This window comes from Myotis myotis, unplaced genomic scaffold (assembly GCF_014108235.1).
Source record: "Myotis myotis isolate mMyoMyo1 unplaced genomic scaffold, mMyoMyo1.p scaffold_m19_p_6, whole genome shotgun sequence".
Lineage (NCBI taxonomy): Eukaryota > Metazoa > Chordata > Mammalia > Chiroptera > Vespertilionidae > Myotis > Myotis myotis.
The window spans coordinates 6,222,691-6,247,055 of NW_023416368.1; the positions used below are offsets into that span (position 1 = coordinate 6,222,691).

Genomic DNA, 24,365 nt, shown 5'->3' on the forward strand with positions numbered 1-24,365 from the left:
GCTCAGTGCTTCAGTCCGCTGCCCGGTAAACAGCTGTCTGCGTGCCAAATGTGAGACGGATGGGCTGGGAAACAGCTGAAATGCGGCTCCTTCCACCCTGACCCCCAAAACAGGGTTTCTAATGGAAAGTCTGACAGACCCTTTACTGTAGTGGCACTACTGGGGGCAGCTATAATATTATCCTCATAATTCTACTATATAATAACAACAAAGAAAAAGAAGGTGAAGGGTCATTGTGCTTTGTCTTTAGAATTAAGATGGCTGTCTTCATCCTTAAAGCATACTCTTAATTCTGGAGACACATCTTAATAACCTCTAAATAGTTCCAACAAAAGAGCCGTGTCAGAGGAATGAGCAGGCCCCAAGGTGTTTCAACTGGAGTGTTTTCATCTGCCTTTATTGCTCTATCCCTCTCCAGAATTAAGGCAATAACCTGTGATAAATTATTCAGGAACTGCTACAGGGATCAAAGCAAAATCATTCTGTTAAAGTGCTGTTTGCAACATTTGGCACTTAGTGCGAAAACTTTTAATGTGCGCATGCTGAAAATCAGGGATTTTAAATAATTTAACATTGTGGAGTTTATACGAAGGGACTAAAGATAGCAGGTTCCTATTTAACTGCTCCTCTTCCTCTGAGAAGTTTTCATTCATTTCCCTTAAAACTGATGATGTCATGGTCAAATAAAAAATGATGCACGAGTCAGGGGAGTATTGGACTATATTTTACTACGGACCCAAATATATGGGAAAAACATATATTTTAAACAAATGCTTTAGAGCCAGGATTTGTCATAGCACCCCCCCCCCCCTTTTACTTTGAAGAGAAAAACCTAAGACAAAAATTCAATGTTCTCTTCAACTTTATTAGGACTAAGTAAGAAAACAAAGCTATAAATTTAAGGGTTTTGCAGCATTTCCTCCCCTCACAACCATATTTCAATTTGGCAACATTGGTCCTTAATGTTTATGTTCATCCTGAAATCTGCATTTGAAAAATATCTATAAATAGGGAGTTAGAAAATCCTGGTAAGGGTTGCAAATTAAATGAATATGGCAGTCCCGAGGCATTTTCATAGAGATATTTTAACAGCATCACCTCCTGTGGATTGGAATACTAAATACTTTATTGAAGAACAAAACCGAACCGTTTTTATCTCTAGTCCTTGCAAAATGAAGTACCTGAAAGCACTTTTGCATGTATTATTTATTCATCATGATAGAAAAATAGCCCTAACCTAATAAATTACATTTAAAAGCATTTAGTGCAAAAGTTTTGTTTATGATAAAGCAACAGATTTAGTTCTTCACTGGTGGCTTAAAGCACCAAGTTTTCTTTATACAAATTAGACAGATGGTGCTTACAGTAGAATTTACTAAAGGTCTGTCACAACAAATGCAGCCAAGCTGCATATTTAATCACTGCAGAATCTTGTCTACCTGCAGCTGCCAACTGCTAATCCAATTTCCCTGATAAATGTGGCAAGAGACACGATCAGCAATAAAGAGCATCTAACTCCATTTTCCTGCAGGGCGTCTTTTGATGAACATTTAGGACGGAAGCACGGAGTGCACTGTGTGGCCCTGGTTCGTGGCAGCTGCATGCATTCTGAGGCACAGTTCTCAGGTTACTCACTTAATTCTGCCACCATCATTACGTTGCTATTGATCTCCGTAGCTGTTGCCTACACAGCATTACTCTAGATGAAGCTGAATCAGGCAGTTATCATGCATCAAACTTGCTCAAAAGCCTGGAGATTTCCCCTTAATTACTTGTGATTTTATTTGCAAATACCGTTAAAGTGTAATCAAGCAGTCACTTTCCAGGGTCGTTAAGAACTTGCTGGTTTAGGGATATATCACTGGAACTCCATTAAAAATGACTCGAGGAAGATGGTTTCTATCAAACTGGATGGGCTCACATCAAAGTGGACTTGGAACATAATGAAATCTTCCAATGAGACAGATGGAATTTTTATAAAGATGGTGTTTTTCAACCTCGCTTCTTTTTGACATAAAGCAATAGCTACCTTAAAGCTGCAAAGATCTTGTTGGTCACGAATGTTTGTGACACATCTGAAAAACACAGCTACCTGCATAGAAACTGGTGTAGAATTTCAACAAAACTATAAAGGCAAAGAAAATCTCTAAAGTCTCTCTTGGTTTTAAAATTCTGTGACTATTGCATGCTGATAAATACTAATTTCAAAAACTTTATTTCAAATTAAAAGGTACAGTATTTAACTAATTAGTTTTTGGTAGCAGAATTATCCTAAAATAATCATCAAAGGCAATTATTTTTCTAGTTGGCGTCTTGTTGCGAATTTTTTTTTTTTTTTTTTTGTAGAGAGAAGAGGAGCCATGCAAAGCGATGGTTAATATTTTGGTCAACTTATTTCAAATAACGATAAAATATAACTCAAGCATCACCAGCAAAGGTGCCTACATTTTCGGGACTACGTTCCTTTCTTACAAATAATAATCAGTGTCAATCTATTTAATACGGCCCGGACACATTATAATTTTAGAAGATGCTCTTCCGACTGAGCAGACCCTGTGCTCCCCATCCTCCACATTAAAATATGGGGCTGCTTTGTCACAAACAGCTTGCTACACTTAAGGATTTTACTAATAAAACATAATGTTGTCTTAGATATTATGACTGTTGCCACAGCTGAACTGACTTGTCAAATCAATCCTAATATGGCTCCCACAGGCACATAAAAACCTTACTTAGCTATCAGTTATCCTAATCACTTTGTTCAGTTTAAGAATGCAATACTTCAAGACCAGCTCCTATTTATACATATATGCCTAGCCATTTAATAAAGTCTTGATTTATATAAATTGTTTAAAAAATATTTAGAGATGTAGTGTTTTAACATGTGTATGTTTGTGCATTCTTCCATATCAATATGTTGAAACATACAGTTCAGGGTAGATGAGAGAACAGGGATGCTTAAAGTGGTGTGCCCACGAGAAATGTTCTTTTAAAGACATTAACTGCAATGAGAGACAAGTCTGTGTCACCTAATCGTAAACTTACTGTCCCAACTCATCGCTGATCTCAAAGCCCATTAACTTCAACACTTATATGAAAAGTACAACAGAAAGACACATGCAGTTAGGGACAAGATGCGGACGAGGCACAGAGCACACGTGGACATGCAGCACCTTCTTCTGGACCTGGAGATTCTAGAATGAACAAAATTGCCTTTCCTCCTGTTTGGAAACAAACCCACCTTCACATCTTCTTGTTTAAAGTTGTTGCTGAATATTTGTAATACTGTTTCAAAAGAGACTGTAAGAGGCAGCATGAAATTCTCAAATTCGTCCTCATCTTCGCCTATCAAAAAACACAAAAGGGTCACCATGGTTTAAATGCACGCTACTGTGTGTGAGCCTCAGCAGTGAGCGCTTCATGCAGGCGGAGAAATGTCTGGGGAAGGGTCGGCCTGCATTCACATCCTGCCCATTTTGTGCTTTGGCTCACTGACTATTCCGTTTTGCCTTCTCTTTTTGCACCAAATGAAATAGCAAAATTACTTACCAGACTTTTTTTTTTTTTTTTGGCTCTTTATTGGATCAAACAGACTCATGCCCCAGGCATGTCAGCCCTTCGCTCTTAGGGCCCCCAGAGCTTCCCTAATGTCCAAGGAAAGCCTCTTTCAAAGCCTTTGAGACAAGGATCTTTCCCCTTCTCTTTGGGTGCCAAGGCCCTAAAGGGCTCACGGACTCAGGTGTTCAGCTCTAAGTTATTATTCCCTTTTATTTATGCTCTTTTTTATTAATTTGTTAACTAGATGGCAGGGAAACTTTTATCTGCCAAATAGGATGAGGTCCCTCCTGGGTCATTTGGATTTTAAGTACATTCTCCATGGGTACACTTCCTCTTACATCAAACTTCCTTTTCTTTATAGAAAAGAGGAGGAGATACATTTTCTATTGCTTTTTCATTTTAAAGGTTTCCTCAAAAATTCTGCAAAGTGGAGTCTTCATACATGGATATGCACAATTGACAATTTATGAAGTAGTCTTTCAAAAGTGGTTTCTTTTAAGTAGGAGTTGACTCTCTCATTCATCCTATGTCACAGGGAACTAAGAGCCATAATTCACGGATGAAGACACAGCAGAGGATGGTTAAGTGACTTACTCACGGTAGCATATGCAGTTGGAGGTGGAACTATATGGTCCAGGCCCCTGATTTCTATGCCGTTAGTTTTTAAATAGAGCACTAGAGAGGAAATTCGATCTCAGAGAAGAGACCAGTGGTTCTCAAGTTTGGTCCTTGGCCTCACAGCATCAGCGTCACCTGAGAACTTGTTAGATGGACATTCCCATTTGCTGGATCAGAAACTCAGGGGTGGGGTCCAGCAATTTTTGTTTGAAGACACTCTCCAGGTGATTCAGATGCATACAAATGTTTGAGAAACACTAGCCTATACATCATTCTGCAGATAAGGAAACTGAGGTCCAAGGCCACACACACAGATCAGGGCAGAACTGGCATCTTTTTAAAAATATACAAATATATTTTTATTGATTTCAGAGAGAGGAAGGGAGAGGGAGAGAGAGAGAGTGCAACATCAATGATGAGAATCATTGATCGGCTGCCTCCTGCACACCCCCTACTAGGGATCAAACCCACAACCCAGGCATGTGCCCTTGATGGGAATCAAACCCGGTACCCTTCAGTCCACAGGCTGGTGCTCTATCCACTGAACCAGGTAGGGCAAATCGGCATCTTTTGACTTGGAGCAGGTGACCTGGCTGACCCCGGTCCTTTGCGGCTTTTCTTTTCCCTTTAACCATACATAATCTGTTTCTAGAGTCAAACAGAACCAGGACTTAGCTTTGTTCACAAAGAGATGTCAAAAGACCAACAAATCTTTCCTGGTATGCTGTTCTGGACAAGGGCCAGGATCCAAGGTGAAGGGTAAAGCAGATCAGATTATAATCCCTGCTCTGTCAATGGCTATGTGACAAATTACTCCTCTTAGATACACCCTCAGACAACTGATGACAACATTAGAAAGCTTTAGAGAAGCCATTCTTATTTTCCAAAGCCCAGGTCAAATGATCACTTTCCCAATGTCTGAGCTAACCTCCCCTGTAAGCACTCCGAGTCTCACTGCCCGTGTTCCCCCTTCTCCCTTCATTCCCATAGCATTTTCTCTGACTTTATGACAGATTGCAATTATCAGTAGGCCTTGAATTGCAAGCGTTTGGGCATATAGCTGATAACAATACCAACAATACCACCTACATCATTCCACCATTACCACTGTTTGATGAGAGTTACCTTGGGGATTGAATGAGATAAAATTCTTATGTGTATGTAAATTACTGACATCATCTTTGCTTTCACTTCCGGAGAGCTGAGACTGTGCATCTTTGCGTTTCTCAGTGAAGGAGAATCACGCAGGGAAGGCTCTGCATAAACAAAGCCTAGTTAACCACTAGTTAACTTTGGACATTCTGAGTCTCAGTTTTCTCATCTTCAAAATAAGGATGAAAATACCTAACTTTTAAGCTTATTGTGAATATTAAATGTTATAACACATGAAAAATAGAAGATTCTCAATAAACAGTAATGGTAGTACCAGTATTACAGTATTAGCACCTACAACAGTGCCTGCAAATATTAGGGAAATACTGTATTTGAATGAAAAGTAGTTGCTCAATAAAGGTGAGTTTTAAAACTCCCTTATTTTCTTAACACCTGACATAGAATACAGAAACTAATTGAAGTAAACATTATCAAACCCTTAAATATGTAATACACACACTTTATTAAACTACTAGAGGCCCAGTGCATGAAATTCATGCACTTGGGGGGGAGTGTCCCTCAGCCCAACCTGCACCCTCTCCAATCTGGGATCCCTTGGGGGATGTCCGACTGCCGGTTTAGGCCCGATCCCTGTTGGACATCCCTCTCACAATCCGGGACTGCTGGCTCCCAACTGCTCGCCTGCCTGCCTGCCTGATAGCCCCTAACCGCTTCTGTCTGCCAGCCTGATCACCCCCTAACCACTTCCCTGCCAGCCGGATTGATGCCTAACTGCTCCCCTGCTGGCCCGATTGCCCCCAACTGCCCTCCCCTGCTGGCCTGGTCGCCCCTAACTGCCCTCCCCTGCCAGCCATCTTGTGGCGGTCATCTTGTGCCCATATGGGGGCAGCCACCTTGTGTGAGGGCGTGATGGTCAATTGTATATTACCTCTTTATTATATAGGATATAATCTTACTGCTCTAGGATAAAGTATTTTTTTTTAAAAAAAATCTTTATTTTTGAAAGTATTACATATGTCCTCTTTTTTCCCTAAAGTATTTCCTAAATGTAGAATTGCACAAGGACAGTGACAATGGTCACTGCAGGCAGATGAGGGTGCAGGAAGGAGTGGATGCTCTGAAAGTTCTAAGCTTGGACCTTGGTTCTCCTGCTGTTAGCTGCCTGATTTTGGATAAAGTCGCTTCACTCATCTAAGCCTTAGTGTCCTCCTCTGTAATTAAGAGACATAATATTTACAGTAGATCCCCTGATCTGTGGTTTCACTTTCTAGTTTCAATTATCTGTGGTTAACCAAGGTCCAAAAATACTACATGGAAAATTCCAGAAATAAACAATTCATAAGTTTTAAATTGCATGCTGTTCTGAGAAGCATGATGCTATCTTGTGCCATCTTGCAGTGCCCTGCTTGGGACGTGAACCATCCTTCGTCCAGTGTATCTCTGCTGTACATGCTACCCATCCACAAGTCACTCAGGAGCCACTTTGGTCAGATCTACTATCACAGCATCACAGTGCTGTGTCCAACTAACCCTTATTTTACTTAATAGGGACCCCAAAGTACAGGATTAGTGCTGCTGGCAATTTGGAGATACCAGAGAGAAGTGTAAGTTCTTGACTTAATAAAGAAAAAATATCATATGCTGAGGTTGCTAAGACCTATATATATATAAAAGGCTAATATACTAAGTGTCCCTCCCTCTGACCGATTGCCATGACATGCACTATCACTGGGGCAGATGCTCACCATAGGAGCTGCTGAGCTGCAATGACTTGGCAGCAGCGGTTCTTGGGTGACGCACCCTGAAACCAGAGAGGAGGGAGCCCAATTCCTTGTAGGGCCGCGCAATTCCACCTTCGGCCATGGGTTATATGTTGTTGCTGGGGCTCTGTTGCCCCGAATCTGGTTTACGGCCCACTGTGTTTGTGTTCCACACCCTGTACAACAACTTTGCAGAGCGCCTTCTCATACTCCCGGACCCCTCGAGGGATGTCGGAGAGCTGGTTTTGGCCCAATCCCCACAGGCCAGGCTGAGGGACCCCACCTGCTGGAGGGACCCCACTCACTCCGCAGACGCCTTTTGAGCCCTGGTGCCACCAGGTACAGTCGGCCGGGGAGGGACCATGGGAGGTTGGCTCCAGGGCATGTCTGGCCCGTCTAGCCCAGTCTTGCCCTGCCAGCCACCTTCTAATTAATTTCCTTTCAATGTGCACAAATCTGTGCATTGAGTCACTAGACTATTATAAGAATGAATGTTCAAAAAAAAAAAAAAGAATGAATGTTCTATCCATGAAATTGTGAAGGGAAAAGAAATTCGTGCTAGTTATGCTGTTAGACCTCAAAACAGCAAAAGTTACACTCATAGTGCATGATGAGTGCTTAAGATGGAGAAGGCATTAAACTTGTGGGTGGAAGACATGAGCAGAAAATGTGTTCTGATTAATGGTGACGTGGTGCCCCAGAAAGCAAAGAGCCTACAGGAAGACTTCAGCAAGGGGTCCCGTGACACAGGTGACCACATTCACATAACTCTTATTACAGTACATTGTTCAGTTATAATTGTTCTATTTTATTATTCATTATTGTGGTGAATCTCTCACTAACCCTAATTTATAAATTAAACTTTATCACAGGTGTGTATTACAGGAACAAACATAGTATAGATAGGATTCAGTATTATCTGCAGTTTCAGGCTTCCACTGCGGGTCTTGGAACATATCCCGCACGTGTAAGGAGAGACTACTGCATTTCACGAAGTTAGCTGTAAGGATTAAATAAGAAAATATCTGTAAACCCCTTTGCTTAGTATTTGGCACTTAATAAATGATAGCTATTAGCATTTTTTGTTGTTTTGACTGCAGCCAATAATAATATGATGTAGTCAGTCTGGAAAACAGTTTGGTAGTTACTCAAAAAGTTAAACACACAATTGCCACTTGACTCATCAATTTTCTCCCAGATACATACCCCCGAGAACTGAAAGCCTATGTCTACACAAAAACACACACACGACATTCATAGCAGAAAGATCGCACAGCCAAAAGGAAAAAGCAACCCGACTGCTATCAGTGATAAACGGAGACACACACTGTGGTCTGTTCATACGAAGGAATATTAGCCAGCCATAAAAAGCGATGAGGTACTGATACACCCTAAAATATGGGTGAGCCTGGAAAACATGCTGTGTGAAAGAAGCCAGACAGAACGGCCACGTTATAGGATTCCATTGACAGTAAATGCCTACCATGGGCAAATCCAGAGAGACAGAAAGTAAATTAGCGGCTGTCAGGCTGGGGGGTAGGGGCAATGAGAAGAGACGACTTTAAGGAGCAGGGCTTCTTTCTGGGGCAATAACAATATTCTGAAGTTAGGTGTTGATGGCTGTAAAACTTTGTGAATATCCTAAATATACTAGTACTACTGAACTGTACACTTTAGAAGGGTGATTTTATGGTATTTAAATCTCAAAAAGATAAAAAACAACCCCCCAAAACCACCACCAATAAAAAAATCAGGATTTGGTTACCCCTCACCACCCCCTGAAATGTATGCAAGAGCAGTGAAAATTTCATTTCCTCAAATTCAAATGCAAATAGCAACTGAATTACTGGTGGCTGGGGCGTGGCCAAGGAGAAGTAATGAAATAATCATGGTAATAATAAATGATGGTAACCAACTATGATGATAGTTACTAGGATTTACTATATGGCAGGTTGAATAATGGCCCTTCAATGATGTCCATTTACTTCTAATCCTTGGCATCTGTGAATATTTGGGTTCTATGACAAAAGGAGTTAAGGTTGCCAATCAATGGACTTTAAAATAGAAGATTATCCTGGGTTATGCAGGTGGGCCCCATGTAATCACAAAGGTCCTTGGAAGTGTTAGGAGAGCCGGGGGGAAGCCAGAGAGAAGGCAGCACGAGAAGGACTTGGTCCGATGTTGTTGGAGAAACAGGGCCATGGGCCCTCCTTGACTTAGTCCATTGAGACCCATTTCGGACTTCTGATCTCCAGAATTGCAAAGTAATAAATTTGCAACACTGAAGTCATCAAATTTGTTACAGTGGTAACAGGAAACTAATATAGTCAGTAAATGTCTAATGCCTCTGTTCCAACTAAGGAGAACTGAGAGGAGAGACACAAGGAGATCCAGAGGCAGCGAGTGAGAAAGGAATCCACTTAGAACCAATCCCTGGGGTAATCTCGGAAGAGTGGCCCCTTGCGCACGTGCAGGCCCACACCGCCCGCTCTTCCTCGCCAGTGCTTCCAAGGACAGCACCTTAACGCCCTAGACAACAGATCTTGAGAAATGTGCTTAGCTAGATCCCAGAATGGGGTTTTCATTTCAGTTTCCTTCCAAACTGCCCCGGAGTCCTGGCAGGCTTTGAAATGACCTGTGGCTTCAGGCAGGGCAGGAAGCCGAAGGTGCCCTCAGCTTGTGCCCAAGCACTGAGGGTAGAGCAGCTGCAGTATGGGCACTGAACTTGCACTGTATTGAGGTCCCAGGGGCAGTCAGTGTCCCTAATAGTGCTGACAATAAATATTTGTGTCTCAATTAATATACACGGAGTACTTGTTTTGTGATAGGAATTGTCCCAGGCCCTTTGCACACATCTTTATCTTACTTAAGCCGCATGACTCTTCAAGGGACATATATCCATTTAACAGATGAAAAAACAGAGGCTCCCTTTAACTCCTCTCCCCAGGGAACCAGAATGTTTATTTTAGCTCCCAGAGGAAAACTCCAGCACCCACTGCAGACTAGTGTATGCCTTCCCTAAGAAAGCTACCTTCCAGTTTCATCCCTGAGGCACCTTATTCCCTGGAGTGCTCTGGACTCTACCCTCAAAACCAGGTAAGTTATTAAAACTGGATCTGGACTTAATGGGCTGCTTTCTGCCTACAGGGCCAGCTAATTAGTCTTAATGATCTCATTATAGATTCCAAGTATTTCCAGCTGCTTCTTTACCCCTTATTGCCCCCCAACCCCCAACGTCTACTTTCCAGATAGTCTCTGCCAAGTCATGGATACAAGTGATATGTCAATGCAGTCTTCCCACCTATGAGAAACATTAGCTACTTCTGATCAAGCTTCTCACTTGCTGGATCCTCTGGCTATCGCCCTTTGTGTTCCTTTATCTATGAGAAAAAACGTGCTTTGCCCAATCATTAGACATAAGGACACATTTTAAAAACTATTTGACTTTCACTGATCATAGGGCTGTAATATACCTATATAGGGCAAATAAACATGAATCTGTTTATTTGATAGAAGCTGGGAAAGTAATCCCTTCTCCCTTCTTCTCACTGCCCCCAAGCCTCAAATCAATCATTCTGTTCAAATAGTTCACCTAAAAATGAAGAAGAAAGTTATTTTTCTTAATTGATTGAGAAGTAAAAGGTGAAGTAACAGCTTAGCAAAAGTGAATGAGGATGTGTGGTCAGAGGGCTACAATGTACATGACTGACCTTGGGCACGTCTTTTAATCTCTGTACCTCACCTGTCTAACAGGTAAACAATGTAATATCTATTTCATGTCGGCTGTTCTGAGGATCAAACAGTATAATGTATGTGTAATGGTTTGCCAACTGTAAATGTGTAAACATGTTAGTTATTATTACTAAAGAAAAGGAAAGTTTCCTTTCTCTGTATTTTTACTTCTATCTTTAGTAGCTATTTCTAGAATAGTCTTCCTTTCTTATTCAACTCATTTACTTGTTATTTAATATTTCTCAAATGTAAGCTAGAGACAGCTTCAGGTGCCAAGTACCTGTCATCAGCCACAAAGGTGGATGGATGCTAAGCTACCTTCATCCCTATAGAGAGAACTGTCTCTTCGTGACTATAAACTGTATTTTCATATTAGCATCTCCATGATCATGACAACATATAACTGCATCTTAGAGTTTGAATATTTGAGGGAAGCATGCTTCTTATCTGAGCAGTTCAAGATAAGGCTCATAAAATGTCCAAGGAAAGCAACTGTCACTGAACTGAGTATTTCTGAATGTGTGGCTGGTAGAAACCTAATTTGCAATGAATATTTAGTTCTCCATAAAACAAAAAGCCTTGTTACTGCTCTTTTCCACACTTCCCCTCTCCAGTATTTGTCAACTGACTTCACCTCCTTTCAAATTAAACAAAATAGAAGGTTTTTATTTATTCCAGTATTTTAGATTGAACAGCTCCCTGGAGGTTCTCCATTTACTGGCTTAGGTAATACTATCTTTGCTTTAGTTTATTAGATTGACAAAGTTAATTTAAAAATAACCTAGGGAACTTTAAGTGATTCTTGGAAGGGCTAACATGCATGCACATATGGTCAGTCACCCATTTCCTTCTGTGTGTAACTTATCTCACGAAGGGAATTTATGTAGAGTCCTAATTTCTTAGAATACAAAAAATATGTTGCCAACATGAAACATCATCATTCTGATGATGAAATGCTTTCAATTCTTTACTCCATCTAGTTTAGACAAGGAGCAATTTGATAAAATCGTCGTACAACTGTTTATTGCCAACGCTCCCCCCACCCCATTTTCATCTGAAATACAACCTGGGGCACATAGCATCTGATTAAATTCATACAAAGCACAAATTATTGAACAGAAACCAAGATGCATTTCAAAGTAAGTATCAATTAATGTGACACCCAATTTCTAATCACTCCAATGTGCAAGGCTGATACACAAAACATATCTAATTTATTCTGTAGAATTCAATTAGAATATATTTTATATTTCTATCCAAGAATCACATCCAATGGTTTGCTAGCAGGTTGGTTATGTGTTTTTTCCTAGTAGATTCTTACCAAAAAAGAAAAATAATCAGTGTTATAAGTAGTTCCTCCTCAAATGTTTCTTCATTTAATTTGAGACAGATTCTCATTACCTAATATTTTTCTTCTTTCTTTAATACATGGATCTGTGCTGCTCTTGGCAAGAGCACTCTCTCTTTTCTCCAGGTTTCTGCGACAGTGAACACAGGATAGAAAACCATAAAACCATACACACAGGGATCCTATCCTACAGCCTAGTTTGTGAGACAAGGCTTCAAAGAATAAAACTGTTCAACAACACCCTACAAGTGATCGTCTGTGAAGTAGCAGCACTTTTTCTCTTCAACAGAAAACAACAAACAACTGATCCAGCACAAGAGTGGCCAAGCGCAGCTGATCACTTGCAAGCAATCAGCCATTGGTCAAAGCTACTCCCAGAGAACCCGACAAGCAGCTGGCTCCAGGGCCCTGGGGATGGCATCTTGGTCACAGTGCACTTGTGTGTCCTGGTTCCCACCAGAACTTACTGAGTGCTTACAATGTAGAGATACTGAGATTGGGCCAGAAAGCCTGGGCAAGACAAAGCCCATAAACTGAAGGAGTTCAACATGTTTTGGGAAGAAGAGCCGCTCTGGTTCTTAATGAGGGAAAGAAGCCTTGATGCTTTATACCACAAACCATCACCTGATGCTTACAATATACATTATTTTAAAAGCAAAAACACAGATAAGGAAAGAATTTCTTTTAAAAAAAACGTACAAGTTCCAGGAGTGCAGTTGCTTTTGTTTTTCATTTTATCTATATCCAATTCAATTTATTTATATCTAGTACCTACCATGTACAGGTACTTCCACATAGCCTGTTTTTTGTTGTTTTTTTTTCTATTTCTTACAATGTATCTAAAAAGTGCTTGCAATCCTATATAATAAAAGGCTAATATGCAGAATGACCAGTTGCTATGATGCACACTGACCACTAGGGGGCAGATGCTCAATGCAGAAGCTGCCCCCTGGTGGTCAGTGCACTCCCACAAGGGGAGCACTGCTCAGCCAGAAGCCGTGAGCCGGGTTCATGGCTGGCGAGTGCAGCAGCAGTGGCGGGAGCCTCTCCTGCCTCCGCAGCAGCACTAAGGATGTCCAACTGCTGGCTTAGCCCTGCTCTCCATGCCTAAGCCGTCAGTTGGACATCCCCCAAGGGCTCCTGGACTGTGAGAGGGTCCAGGCCAGGCTGAAGGACCTCCCCCCGCCCCCCCAAAGTGCATGAATTTCATGCGCTGGGCCTCTAGTATAACAATTATTTACCTTAAAAAAACTAAAAAAAAAAATCAATGTATACTTTATATTGTTATGGGTTAAATATTTCAAAGAAATCTGGTGAAAGCTAATAAAGTCCTACTACTTATTCAAAATTATATACGTTTACTTCAATTTCTCAGACCTCACAGTTAACACTAAGCACATATAGAAGTTATCTTCAAAAAGGGGGTGTGCAATGCCAGGCACTTCTGGGCATCACCGGGTCTACCAACTGTCAGTGCATTAAGTTAGCTGTGCTGAGAGCACTCACAGTGCTGTCCTGTTTTTTAAGTGACCCCAGATTTATGGGGGTTCTTATCTATATTGACCTCATGAAAAAGGACCTCGGTCCATTCCATTGCTAGGTCCTGAAGATGTGAGTGATAGGGTCCTACTTCTAGGAAACCTCCTCCAGGTGGTTCTCTGTAACTTTGGTCTCCCCATTTCTTTCATTCTATCCAACAGAGTCATCCAAAGAGCATGTATAAGGCTTGGGAAAGAATTCAGTCTAGACAAGGGATTCATCATCATCATTAATGTTTGGGCAACCAGGAAGCAAGAGGGCAAGCTCCTTGAGGGCAGGGGCCCATATGGCAAGGTCTTTGTGGTGCCCTCAGAGCTCAGCACAGTGTGCCCTCTAACTGATTACTGAGAACAATGACAGTATACCTGGCCTGCTCCTCTTCTCTCCAAGGCAGCAGCCAAGACGTAGCACAGGCCAGTGTGCAGTATGCAAAGCTGTCACTCAGCTGGATCTCCCACTGGCCTGGTAGCAGATGATTGGGTTTTGCATGCCTGGTTTACACTCTTCAAATATTTATAGACAGTTCCCTTTGCCTCTAGCCCTAGTTGTCACTTAGCCAAGTTATACATACATGGCCCTTTTAATCTTTCCTTAGAAATCAATCCTGCTCAGCTCCTTAATCATCCTAGTTGCATTTCTTCAAGTTTTGGCTGTTCGTCTTTCTGGTAATTTATTCTGTTGAAATGCATAAAAATAATACAGGTGTGAAGCAGAGAAGGTCTTGGTCACCTTCCAATTACGAAGATCAGTGCCTTTTACATGCAAAATAAAATTATTCAACCTCTTTCCTTTTGTATGATCACGTTTTTAAAAATTCGTATTTAAAAAAAATAAAAAAAAATTCGTATTTAAGATGATGGATTAATGAATACATTGCAAAAGAAAGGAAGAAAAGATATCAGTATTACACTCTCAGAATATCATCATTGATTGAACTCTCTCTCTGTCTCTCTCATGTGTCTATAAACTGATTAACTTAACCTGCAGCATTCAGACATGGAGAACAATGGGAATCGAGAGTAATGTGGTCCCCACAGAGAGGTGTAATGTCCCTCCCTAAGGTGCCCTCTTCCTGCGGATACTTCTGGCTAACGTTAGCTTTCAATGAAAAAATTAAACACGAGTTAATTTCTCCCATTATAAAAGTAGTACATTAAAGAAAATTTTAGGTAATCAGAGATGAGGAAATGTTACTTATAGTCCACTACTCAAAGACAACATTTAACATTTTTGAATAATTTCATTTAAGTCTTTTTTGATGTATTGTTCCTCCCCCTCCAATAGGCTTGATCATACCATTTGCATAGTGTTAATACCTTGCTTTTCCCACTTACTATTATAAGAGACATGTCATGTCTTGCATTGTCTTCAAATTGTTATTTTTAATGACCATATATTACTCCATCAAGTAAGTGGGTGTGCCTAATTTTACAATTCCCTATGTTAGACATTTACATTGTTTCTATATTTTCTTTAGATTAAATGTCATTATAAAGAAAATCTTTGTGTGCAAAGCTTTTCTGTATTTAAGATTGTTCCTAGATTCCTAGCAGTAAAATTAATGTTCCAAAGGACACCCGGAAAATAAATTTAGAGGAAGTAAAGAATTAATGCAAGTACTACTTGAAGTGAAAAATACCACCTTAAGTACAAAGATTTGTCTTCTGGTTCTGATGTTAACAAGTGAGCGCTCAAATCTTAGAAAGCTGTAGAAAACTGCTGGAGGTGGCAAATGTGATAAGTTAAATGTGGTCCTCGCAAGCATTTCCCGTCTTTATCCACAGGTATACTGGTACTCCTTATCATGTCAGCTCAAATTCTTACCCTTACCTAGATCTACCATCAGAAGGCGAGTGAGGGCTGTGTAGAAGGTTGTTCGGCACCTGAAGTCACTGAGCCTGTTACTGTCACTGATGCCGAGGAAGGGGAAGTGTTCACTCTAATGAAAGCAAAAGAGCAGCCAAGTTACAAACGCTTTACCTAAGCCACTTGGAAATTCTAGTCATTAATGAGAGGAAATCAGACTCACCGTGTGATTTTTTAGCATGAACTTCACAGCATCTATCTTCACCAGTTTTTTTAAGAGGATATAGGTAATAGAAGTCAAGGAATTTGGCGAAATATAACTGTCTTATCAACAGGTAATAATTCACAAAGTGACACTGAATTACAATGGCACCAATGCCTACTTATGAGGAATAAATATTATTTTGAAAGAGTAGTCCTAGAGAAATGTCCTTCAGTCTGTTAAGAATGGCAATCTATTATTAACCAGTGCAATTACTTTTCTCATCTTAAACATGTTCTCGTCCTGGAGAGGAAGAATTAATTTTATAATTAAGACAAAAACTTCTTTACTATTAAAGCCTTCGTAGTGGAAAATTAAAACTGACCTTTTTTTTTTTAACATTTTTGATGTAATGTGAGAACTTCTCTTTACTTAATATTACTTCATAATAAAATAATGATAAAAGACCCATAATAGGCTATCAAGAAGGAGAAAGATGTTCAATTCTAAGAAACAATGAACTCAAGTTAGAAACTTAAGGAAAGTCTGCTTCAGATGAAGGAGATGGGAATACAGCCAGGAGGACGTAGCAGACTGCACGTTATCAAGGACTGAAGGTCAGGCTTAGAGCGCCTAATATTTCTCAAGTACCTATTGCGTGCAAGGAATTTTATGTGTAACTCACCTAATCTTCACAATTAGAGTGCTAAATATTATTTATTATTTCTAATCCACAGGTAAAATGAGCACAGAGAAATTAAGTTACTTGCCTAAGGTAACACAGTTATGGATGGATAGTGCTGAGATCTGAACTGAGGTTTGACTCCAAAGACCACGTTCTTTCTACTGTACTGAACCATCATCCGAACAGTTCAACGCATGACGAGAACATTACAAAATCATACGCATGATCACAGGCCTAAAGAATTTCTGGTTAACGCTGTCATCAAAACACCCTCTTCGTTTACTTTCTCCAGTCACATGTTTTCTGCTACAGCCCGGGCCTCTCTGGGCCGATCCCTGCCTACTTACTCATGCCCTTCTTGCAGGCTATAAGAACCTTAAATGGCACCATTCATGTTCCCATGAAAACGCTGACTCTTTCCCTTCACATCGTCTCCAAGTATAGAACTCTCTCTGTTGCCTCCGTACAGGGACACTGAAATCTAACTCAAGATTTAGTCACTCAGCTGTGGATGTAAAAGAGTAGAAACACACTGGAACACAAGTCAGGGCGCCTGGGCTTTCAGCTTAACTACACCATTCAGTGGGCTGGATGTGCCTGAGCACCATACTCAGCCACTCTGAGTCTTACTTTCCCCTCCAACGAGTGAGGATGAAACCTATGCTCAAGTTGTCCGTCTCACAGGATTGTTGTGAGGATCAAATGATGAAAATGTCTTTTTCAATTTTAAACCAGGAAAGAAGACACAAAGATACAGGGAATCAACGTTTACAGAATGTTTACTACTTACAAGGTCGATTCTCACAATCCCATGAGATAGGTAGTATCGCTTCTATTTTTCAGATGAAAAAACAAATCAAAAACATTAAATAGAACTTTCCAAGAGAAACGACTAGTATGACTTAGATCCAAGTCCCCTGGACTCTAAAGCCACCATTCCGGCGGCAGATGAGGCATGCACATCTGCTCACCTCCACGTCAGGACGCTTTCTAGGGATAGGGCCGCATCTACGTGCTCTCCTCCTCACACTGTGTTCAGTGGGTGCTCAATGAACTGAGCGTTTCTGGCAGGCTGAAGGGCAAGGAGATCAGGGCTGACAGGTAGCGGGTCTTTCCCTGACTACGAAGCTGCATATTTGATTTTTTTCCGGTGTAAATCACTGAGCAGAAGAACTGCCACTCAAACTTCACTCAGTTAAACAGGGTAGGGGTCAATAAACTAAGAAATACCTTAAGTAATTACCAAATACAATTCTCTTAGAATTGCAAAGTTAAAACTGACAGGGTCTGTAGGTAATCAGGATGCTGCCATCAATAGGAAATTCCTATCAGTGCTGCTAATAAACAGCAGTCCTGTTCTGACAACAGAATATTTATGGGAGCAATAAACAGAACATTCACAGGAAGACTCTCATCTGCCAAAGACACACTTTCTGCAGAACTGCATCTGTGCACTTTGAACCAAGGCCAGCCTCACTGCCTTTTAATTATATTCTAAAGAACAAATGATTAAGAGTAAATATTGTTTCAATAAAGAAAAAAATGAGAGCTCATCAGAATATTTATATTCCCTTATAGGAATTCAATTCAAGGCTAGTTACGGTCCTTAAGAGGGTCTGTAATGTTTTAAAACAACAACAACACACAGGCAAATGGAGCCCTGGCCAGGTGGCTCAGTTGTTTGGAGTATCGTCTCATATACCAAAAGGCTGCAGGTTCGATTCCCAGTCAGGGCATGTACGTAGGCTGTGGGTTCGATCCCCCATCAGGGTGTGTACAAGAGGCAGCCGATGGATACTTCTCTCTCACATTGATGTTTCTCTCTCCCTCTCTCAACATATCCTTGGGGGTGAGGACTAAAAATAAAAAGGCAAATGGCTAATCATATTATGATTTTTATACTTTTATTGTATTCTTTTCTAGGATTTTATAAGTTGCACCATTTTAGTGGTGGGAGCATTTTAGCTGCATGGCTTTCTGAATAGCACATTACAGTGAATGTGATGATGGCGGTTAACAGCAACAGCAGGAGTCTAGAGACATGAGTAAGAGAATTCAGGAAAGGTCACACACAAAACATGTAATGGTAAAACCAAGATTCAAGTCCAACTTTGACTGTCAAGTATAAGTTCTTTTCACTAAGTTAAATCATATCCATTTGATTTGAAAGAGGCCAGTGATTCTGCACCACAGACTATGAGCTTCTTGAGACACAACTGAAGCTGTAACGAAGTCCCAGAGGGAACAGGGAAACTGTTCTTTCAGGAAGGAACCAATTCATTAATGAACTTTCATCACATCCAGACTGAGCAAACTCCATAGCCTGGCTGACAGTAACTCACTGAACAAAATTCCTTTCTGTATCCACCTATCCTTTAAAGAGGATAACGAAATTGAGAATGAACTGTTTTCTTAAATTACAGGAGTACCACACACTTTAATTTAGCAGCTGATGGGCACGGTAGCAACAAGTACGACTTCAATTCATAGAATCAAGCCTTTACTGAGTATCTGCCATATTTCATCAAACCTACACCACTGATAATAAGAAACATAACTCTAGGTGCTATTAAGAAAGACAAGATGCTTAAAAATATCTTCAACTGTAAGACATCTGATTTACAGAAGTGTTAAAATGTGAAGAAATTTCTGTTTGAGAATCAAAGGAATAGTGTAATAATATGATATTCATTCACCAAGTACAAGAGGGTGGATGATGGCATTAATCTAGTCGATTATTTAAAAGTCATATATGTTTACAAACAGTTTTTGTAGATAGAATTAGACGCCGATGATAAAAGAGAGTTCACGGATAGGAAAATTACATGTTTGAACATATTGTAGATAGGTACAAAGTATAGTTACTGAACTATTGGTTCCGTTATTTCACAAACAGGGTTATGCCAATAAACTCTCCTAAACTAAAAACTCCAAATAGGTGTAACCAAAATGAAGCATCTTAAGGGATACTAAAAATCACATACAAGGAAGAGGGGGGTTCAAGGCTTAGTCACCCAATAAGAGGGGTAACAATATGTTCAAGTGCCCTCTAATAACTTATAACCTCACCAGAGAGAGAACTGGCCAATACCAAGTTATATTATATTCATCCTCATATATACAGATAAGAACTAGGTTTTCAGGAACATTAAGAAAATTAAAGATGATAGGAATGAAAATGAAGGGCTTGCTATTTAGTAAGCACCTACTACATGATAGGGTCAGTAATACCAGGTGCTTTATTTTTGTTAGATAGCACAAATATATCGTTATATATTTATTATTTTATTTAATCCATATAAAATCCTGAGAGATAAATAATATTCCCTTTCTACGGATGAAGAAATTGAGCCTCCAGAGAAATTACATAACTTGTTCACGTTCTTTCAGTTAACACAGTGACTAAGGATTGGAACTATTTCAGGATGGCTTTACTAAGTCTTCAGCAAGACCTAAAAAAAATTTAAAAGACATCAAACTGAGTTATGATGGGTCAAATGAGGAGAACAGCATAGGTGGTGATTCAGTGAAAGACCATGAAAGGTGTCAAGGGGGAGGTAAAATGAATTTCCTTGGCCCAAGGAAAAGTATCAAGTACAAATTGTGGTTGAGTGGTGGATCAGAAATTAGTTATGGGAACTCAATAAGTCAAGTACCATTAAAGGACTCAAGTTCAAATCAATATTTTACGTTGACCTGAGAAGCAAGTAGAAGGAATTCTGGGCTTTTGGGAAGATAAATGATCAGATTAAAACAATACTCAAGGAAGGTAATCTTGTGAGGCAAGAATTTAAAGAACTGCGTGAAGGTCTGAATAAGCTGGCTACGGGAGAGTAGAAAGGATTCTCACACTTGATCCTAGTATAAAAGCAAACAGAGCAGATAAATTATGGGATGCCTTTTCCATGGATGATAGAGACAGAAAACAGAAAAATAAATCAACATTTCTTTTGATGAGAAATGTTAATAGACGTAAGCCTGAGGGATGTATGCTGAAGCTAGTTTTATTTAACATTCTCAAAGCCATCTGGAAATGGTGGTATTCATTGAAATAAAGCAACACATTTTAATACTGTTTCACCAAAGCAGAACTACTACTGGTTATTACTAAGTATTTCCTGTAACAGACATTCCTTCTATCCTTCACCCTTATTTTCTTCTAGACTTTTGCTTCATTTCTCATCCTCTACTCTTTCCTGTCCCTCACCTCATTCAGGATGCACCCCAGGGGTGGGAAAATCGGTGACAGGGTGAGGATGTCTGGTTTGCATATTACTTGCATGCTTAACAATTTATGTTTAGCTATGTCTAAATGACCTTGACTAAAAAGAGCTCACTCAAAGCCAAACCAAAATGTCACATACCCACATTATGTTTAATGTGTAGATTTTCAGAAATTTAGTATGTAATTTATTTGAGTCCAATTTTAAAAAAAAGGAACTCTGTTGATAATACTGTGGGGGGAAAAAAAAAGCCACATGCTAACCCGACAAGCTCACGGAAGGCCTGCATGGCAGTCTTACAAACTTAAAGACCTAAAGTAACCACAAAGTATGGTCTGAAATTAAAACTTTAATTAAAAGCAGTTATGGTGGGTAGTCATGTCCTAGGCCGGTATTTTCCTTGACAGGGTCAATCTTTACCTTAACTGAGCCTATTGTCTTTTCGCATCTATGATAACATATCCTTTAAATGTCTCCATAACTTGTAATTTCCCTTTTCTGGACTCCTTGGGCACAACCTAATGTGCCTGGGCCCAGGACAGGTACCACACATTCCTTCATTGTTATTGTTATCATGTTAACTGTTGACTGTTAACTATCCTGCATTCACTTAAGTATGTGTCTATCATTTTACTTTTTATCCAATCCCAGGGGTCCCCCCACTCCCCCTGCTCCCCTTTTGCTTTCTCCCGCCTCTCTAATCTATCACCAATGGATTTCTTGTAACCCACCTACATCCCCTCCTTTGATTGCAATGTATAAAAATAGATGAAAGACCGCCATTCTCTGGAGCATTATCTCAATCAGTTGAGGTTCTGCTTCCCGGCAATTGTTGACAGTTTGGCTCAAATATACGCACAAAAATTCTTTACAGGTTTGAATGTTTTTACATTAACAATACAATCTTCTTTGAGCTCTTAGTAGAAATATAGGAAAGGAAGTCTGGAATCAGAATCAGTTCTGTGAAGGCAGGGACTGTGTCTCATTTGTCCTTCTGCCCTGTACTGAGCAAATGCTTAATTAATATTTGCTAATTGAAAGAGGCTAGTAAGATAAAGTAAATCATTAAGATGAGTATGGAATTAAATTTAAAAATCACTATTTTATTCTTGCTCAAGATTAAATCTAAATAAGGATGTTGTTCTAGTTTATTGCACTTAAAAGACAAATGAAGCTGGAAGAGGTTAGGGGCTGAAAAATAAAATCAGGGTGACTAAGTAGTTTGGACAGGAAATAAGGCTCTGTGGCTTGCAAACATGAAAACCATTGAAATAAACTAATAGATAAGTAGATCTAAGATGCACATGGGTAGGAATTATATTCACCAAATCCTGGTGTACAGGAACTTGCACACGGTCCTGCCTTTGGTTCAATGCTTTGCTATTGAGGTTTTGAAATTCTTAATAACTTAGGAACAAGGCACCCCACATGTTCATTTTGTCTGGGCCTGGTCAATTATGTAGGTGGTCTTGGAGTAATATGGGTAAGTTATTAATCCTAAGAACTGTTGACGTTAAGAGTAACAACAGGGTAAAAATGAGTTTGGATACTTTCATGAATTAATGTAGAAGTCTTTTATGGGGTCTGTTTTAAAAAGCTAAAGATATTTTTGGGTTTTCTTAAAGCTCTGAGGATGATGTAATAAGGGCAACTACCAACAGAAGGCCTAATAGAAAATAAAAATCCATTCTCATTATTATCTATCTGAAACCCAAAATTAGACACATGTCACTGCTGTAAATTTGAGCAAATAAGCAAATTGCAATAGAAATATTGATCAAATATTTTTCAAAGAACAGCTTGAAATAATGATTAATAAACAAATAGAATTTTGGATGAAATGTAACCCTTGCTTCCTTTTTTCTCGGCATTTACCATAGGTTTAGTCTGTCTCATTGCTCTGTATGACCCTCATTTCCTCCAGTTTTCCCAGCAGCTTCCTTGTTCTGTCATCTGAGCAATCTCGTCCCTTCCCCACATAGAAAGCAGAGTTTCTGCCTGCAAAACACTTCACAAAGGAGAAGGACCCCTGCGCCCGGCGACGGTGGGCTGCCCAGGGCAGCGCCATTTCACCTGTGCATGTCCGAAAAGCTACTGCTTAGAATCTGCAAGTCGGGAAATGTAGTCTTGGAAATTTAAAGACTACGTTAAAAAGTTACTCAGATGTATTTGCCACATGGATTTTATATGCCCCATGTAATGAATCTGATAGGAAGACAAACTTTCTATCAAAAACGGCCTCTGGATTTTAAAATTACGATAGTCTTAAACAATCTGGAAACTTTCAAATTTGGCAAACAGAAGCCTTGGGGTAAAATGCAAGACTTGCTCTCCAGTTAAAATCCAGGGACTTCACATATTGGCAGCCTCCTCACAAACAGTATTATTTAGGGAGGTAGGCCACCTTTTCCTAGCGAAGACAAAGCCCTATAGAGAAGTGGGAGGAGAACGAGACTTCTGTTTAGGACATCCCATTCTATTGTCTAATGATCTTCAGGCAGTTCTCAAAGTACAGTCCCTGAGCCACCAGCATCATCCGAGACTTGCTGAAAATGCAAATTCTCAGGGCTCAGTCTAACAATGTCCCAAAACCTCAATCTGGAGGTGAGGTCTAGCATTTGTATTCCAATAAGAACTCTAGTGATTCTGAAGGTCACTATAGTTTGAGGCTACTTACTACCTTTGGGCAAATGAACATAGGCTTTTTTTTAGCACTTCCTAAAAATTAGGGTCTTTTATGTTTTCAATTCTAAACAAGTGGTCAGACACAAGGACACAAAAGTTCAGAAACTGGCTTTGAGGACCATAAACACTGAGTAAGATTCACTCTGAAGAAGATAAAAACAGAAAAAAAGGTATCTGAAAATATGCATTATAAAGTCATAAGGAACATTTAAACATTTTATTGTAACATAACATGCTTTTCATCTGTTACTAATATTTTAATATGAATATATAAACATATTTACATTAACAGGGATCAATCAGTGATGATTTTTTATCCTGTATACTGTTTCTATTTCTGAAGCATGACATCTTATTTTTAACACAAAAATAATGTATTGCTTTAAAAACCAGGACTTAAAAACAAATTATAATAAAGAAATCGATAGAAAACAACAAAACATGCATTAAGTAGCCAGCAACTGCACTGAAATAGATACACCACTCACATATTCCATTATGTAAATGAATTCAAAGATATTTCATGACTGATCAGCTAGAAGGGACATAATGATTTATAATTCAAATAACTGAGCACTGAAATCAAATTGAGCTAATATATATTTCTAAATATGCAAACCTGAAATAATTGTTAAAAAATATAAATCAATGTACCCCGGTTGAAACCATTCGTACCCGTTAGTTTAAAATGTTATAGCTTTTAAACTTTTATCTAATAAGTTTTCTGAAAATATGATTTTTTAGTAACTTTAGGAAGTGCTCAAATGCAATAAATAGCTTATAAAACAAAAGGTTATAATTGTAGGATTAAATAATATATACAAAATATAAGGAGACAGGAGAAGGATCTTAATAGCAGACACAAATAAACTAGGCATTATGCAAATTATACTAAAAAGAATACAAATCAAATTAATTTTATTTTAGATTTCAATTTCAACCTAAAAGATAGGGTAAATCGAAACAATAGATATGTGCTATAAAATAACTGGTTTCTTTCTAGATAATATGCTCTCAGAGTAATTCATTGTGAAAAGGCCAGAGTTTGCAATACTAGACAGTACTTATAAACCACTTCATATGTTAGAAATAAAGA

General features: G+C 39.4%; 1 protein-coding gene across 2 annotated transcripts in view; it reads right to left on the reverse strand.

Moving 5' to 3' along the window:
- The window catches only part of RANBP17 (RAN binding protein 17), a 231,505-nt gene that overhangs the window by 61,038 nt on the left and 146,102 nt on the right, over positions 1-24,365 (reverse strand). For both annotated transcript variants that reach the window (XM_036314166.1, XM_036314165.1), the window contains 3 exons: positions 15,698-15,761; positions 15,499-15,607; positions 3,242-3,345 (listed from right to left, as the gene is read on the reverse strand). In XM_036314166.1, coding sequence (XP_036170059.1) covers positions 3,242-3,345; positions 15,499-15,607; positions 15,698-15,761 — 277 coding nt within the window. The remainder of the gene's footprint in view (positions 1-3,241; positions 3,346-15,498; positions 15,608-15,697; positions 15,762-24,365) is intronic.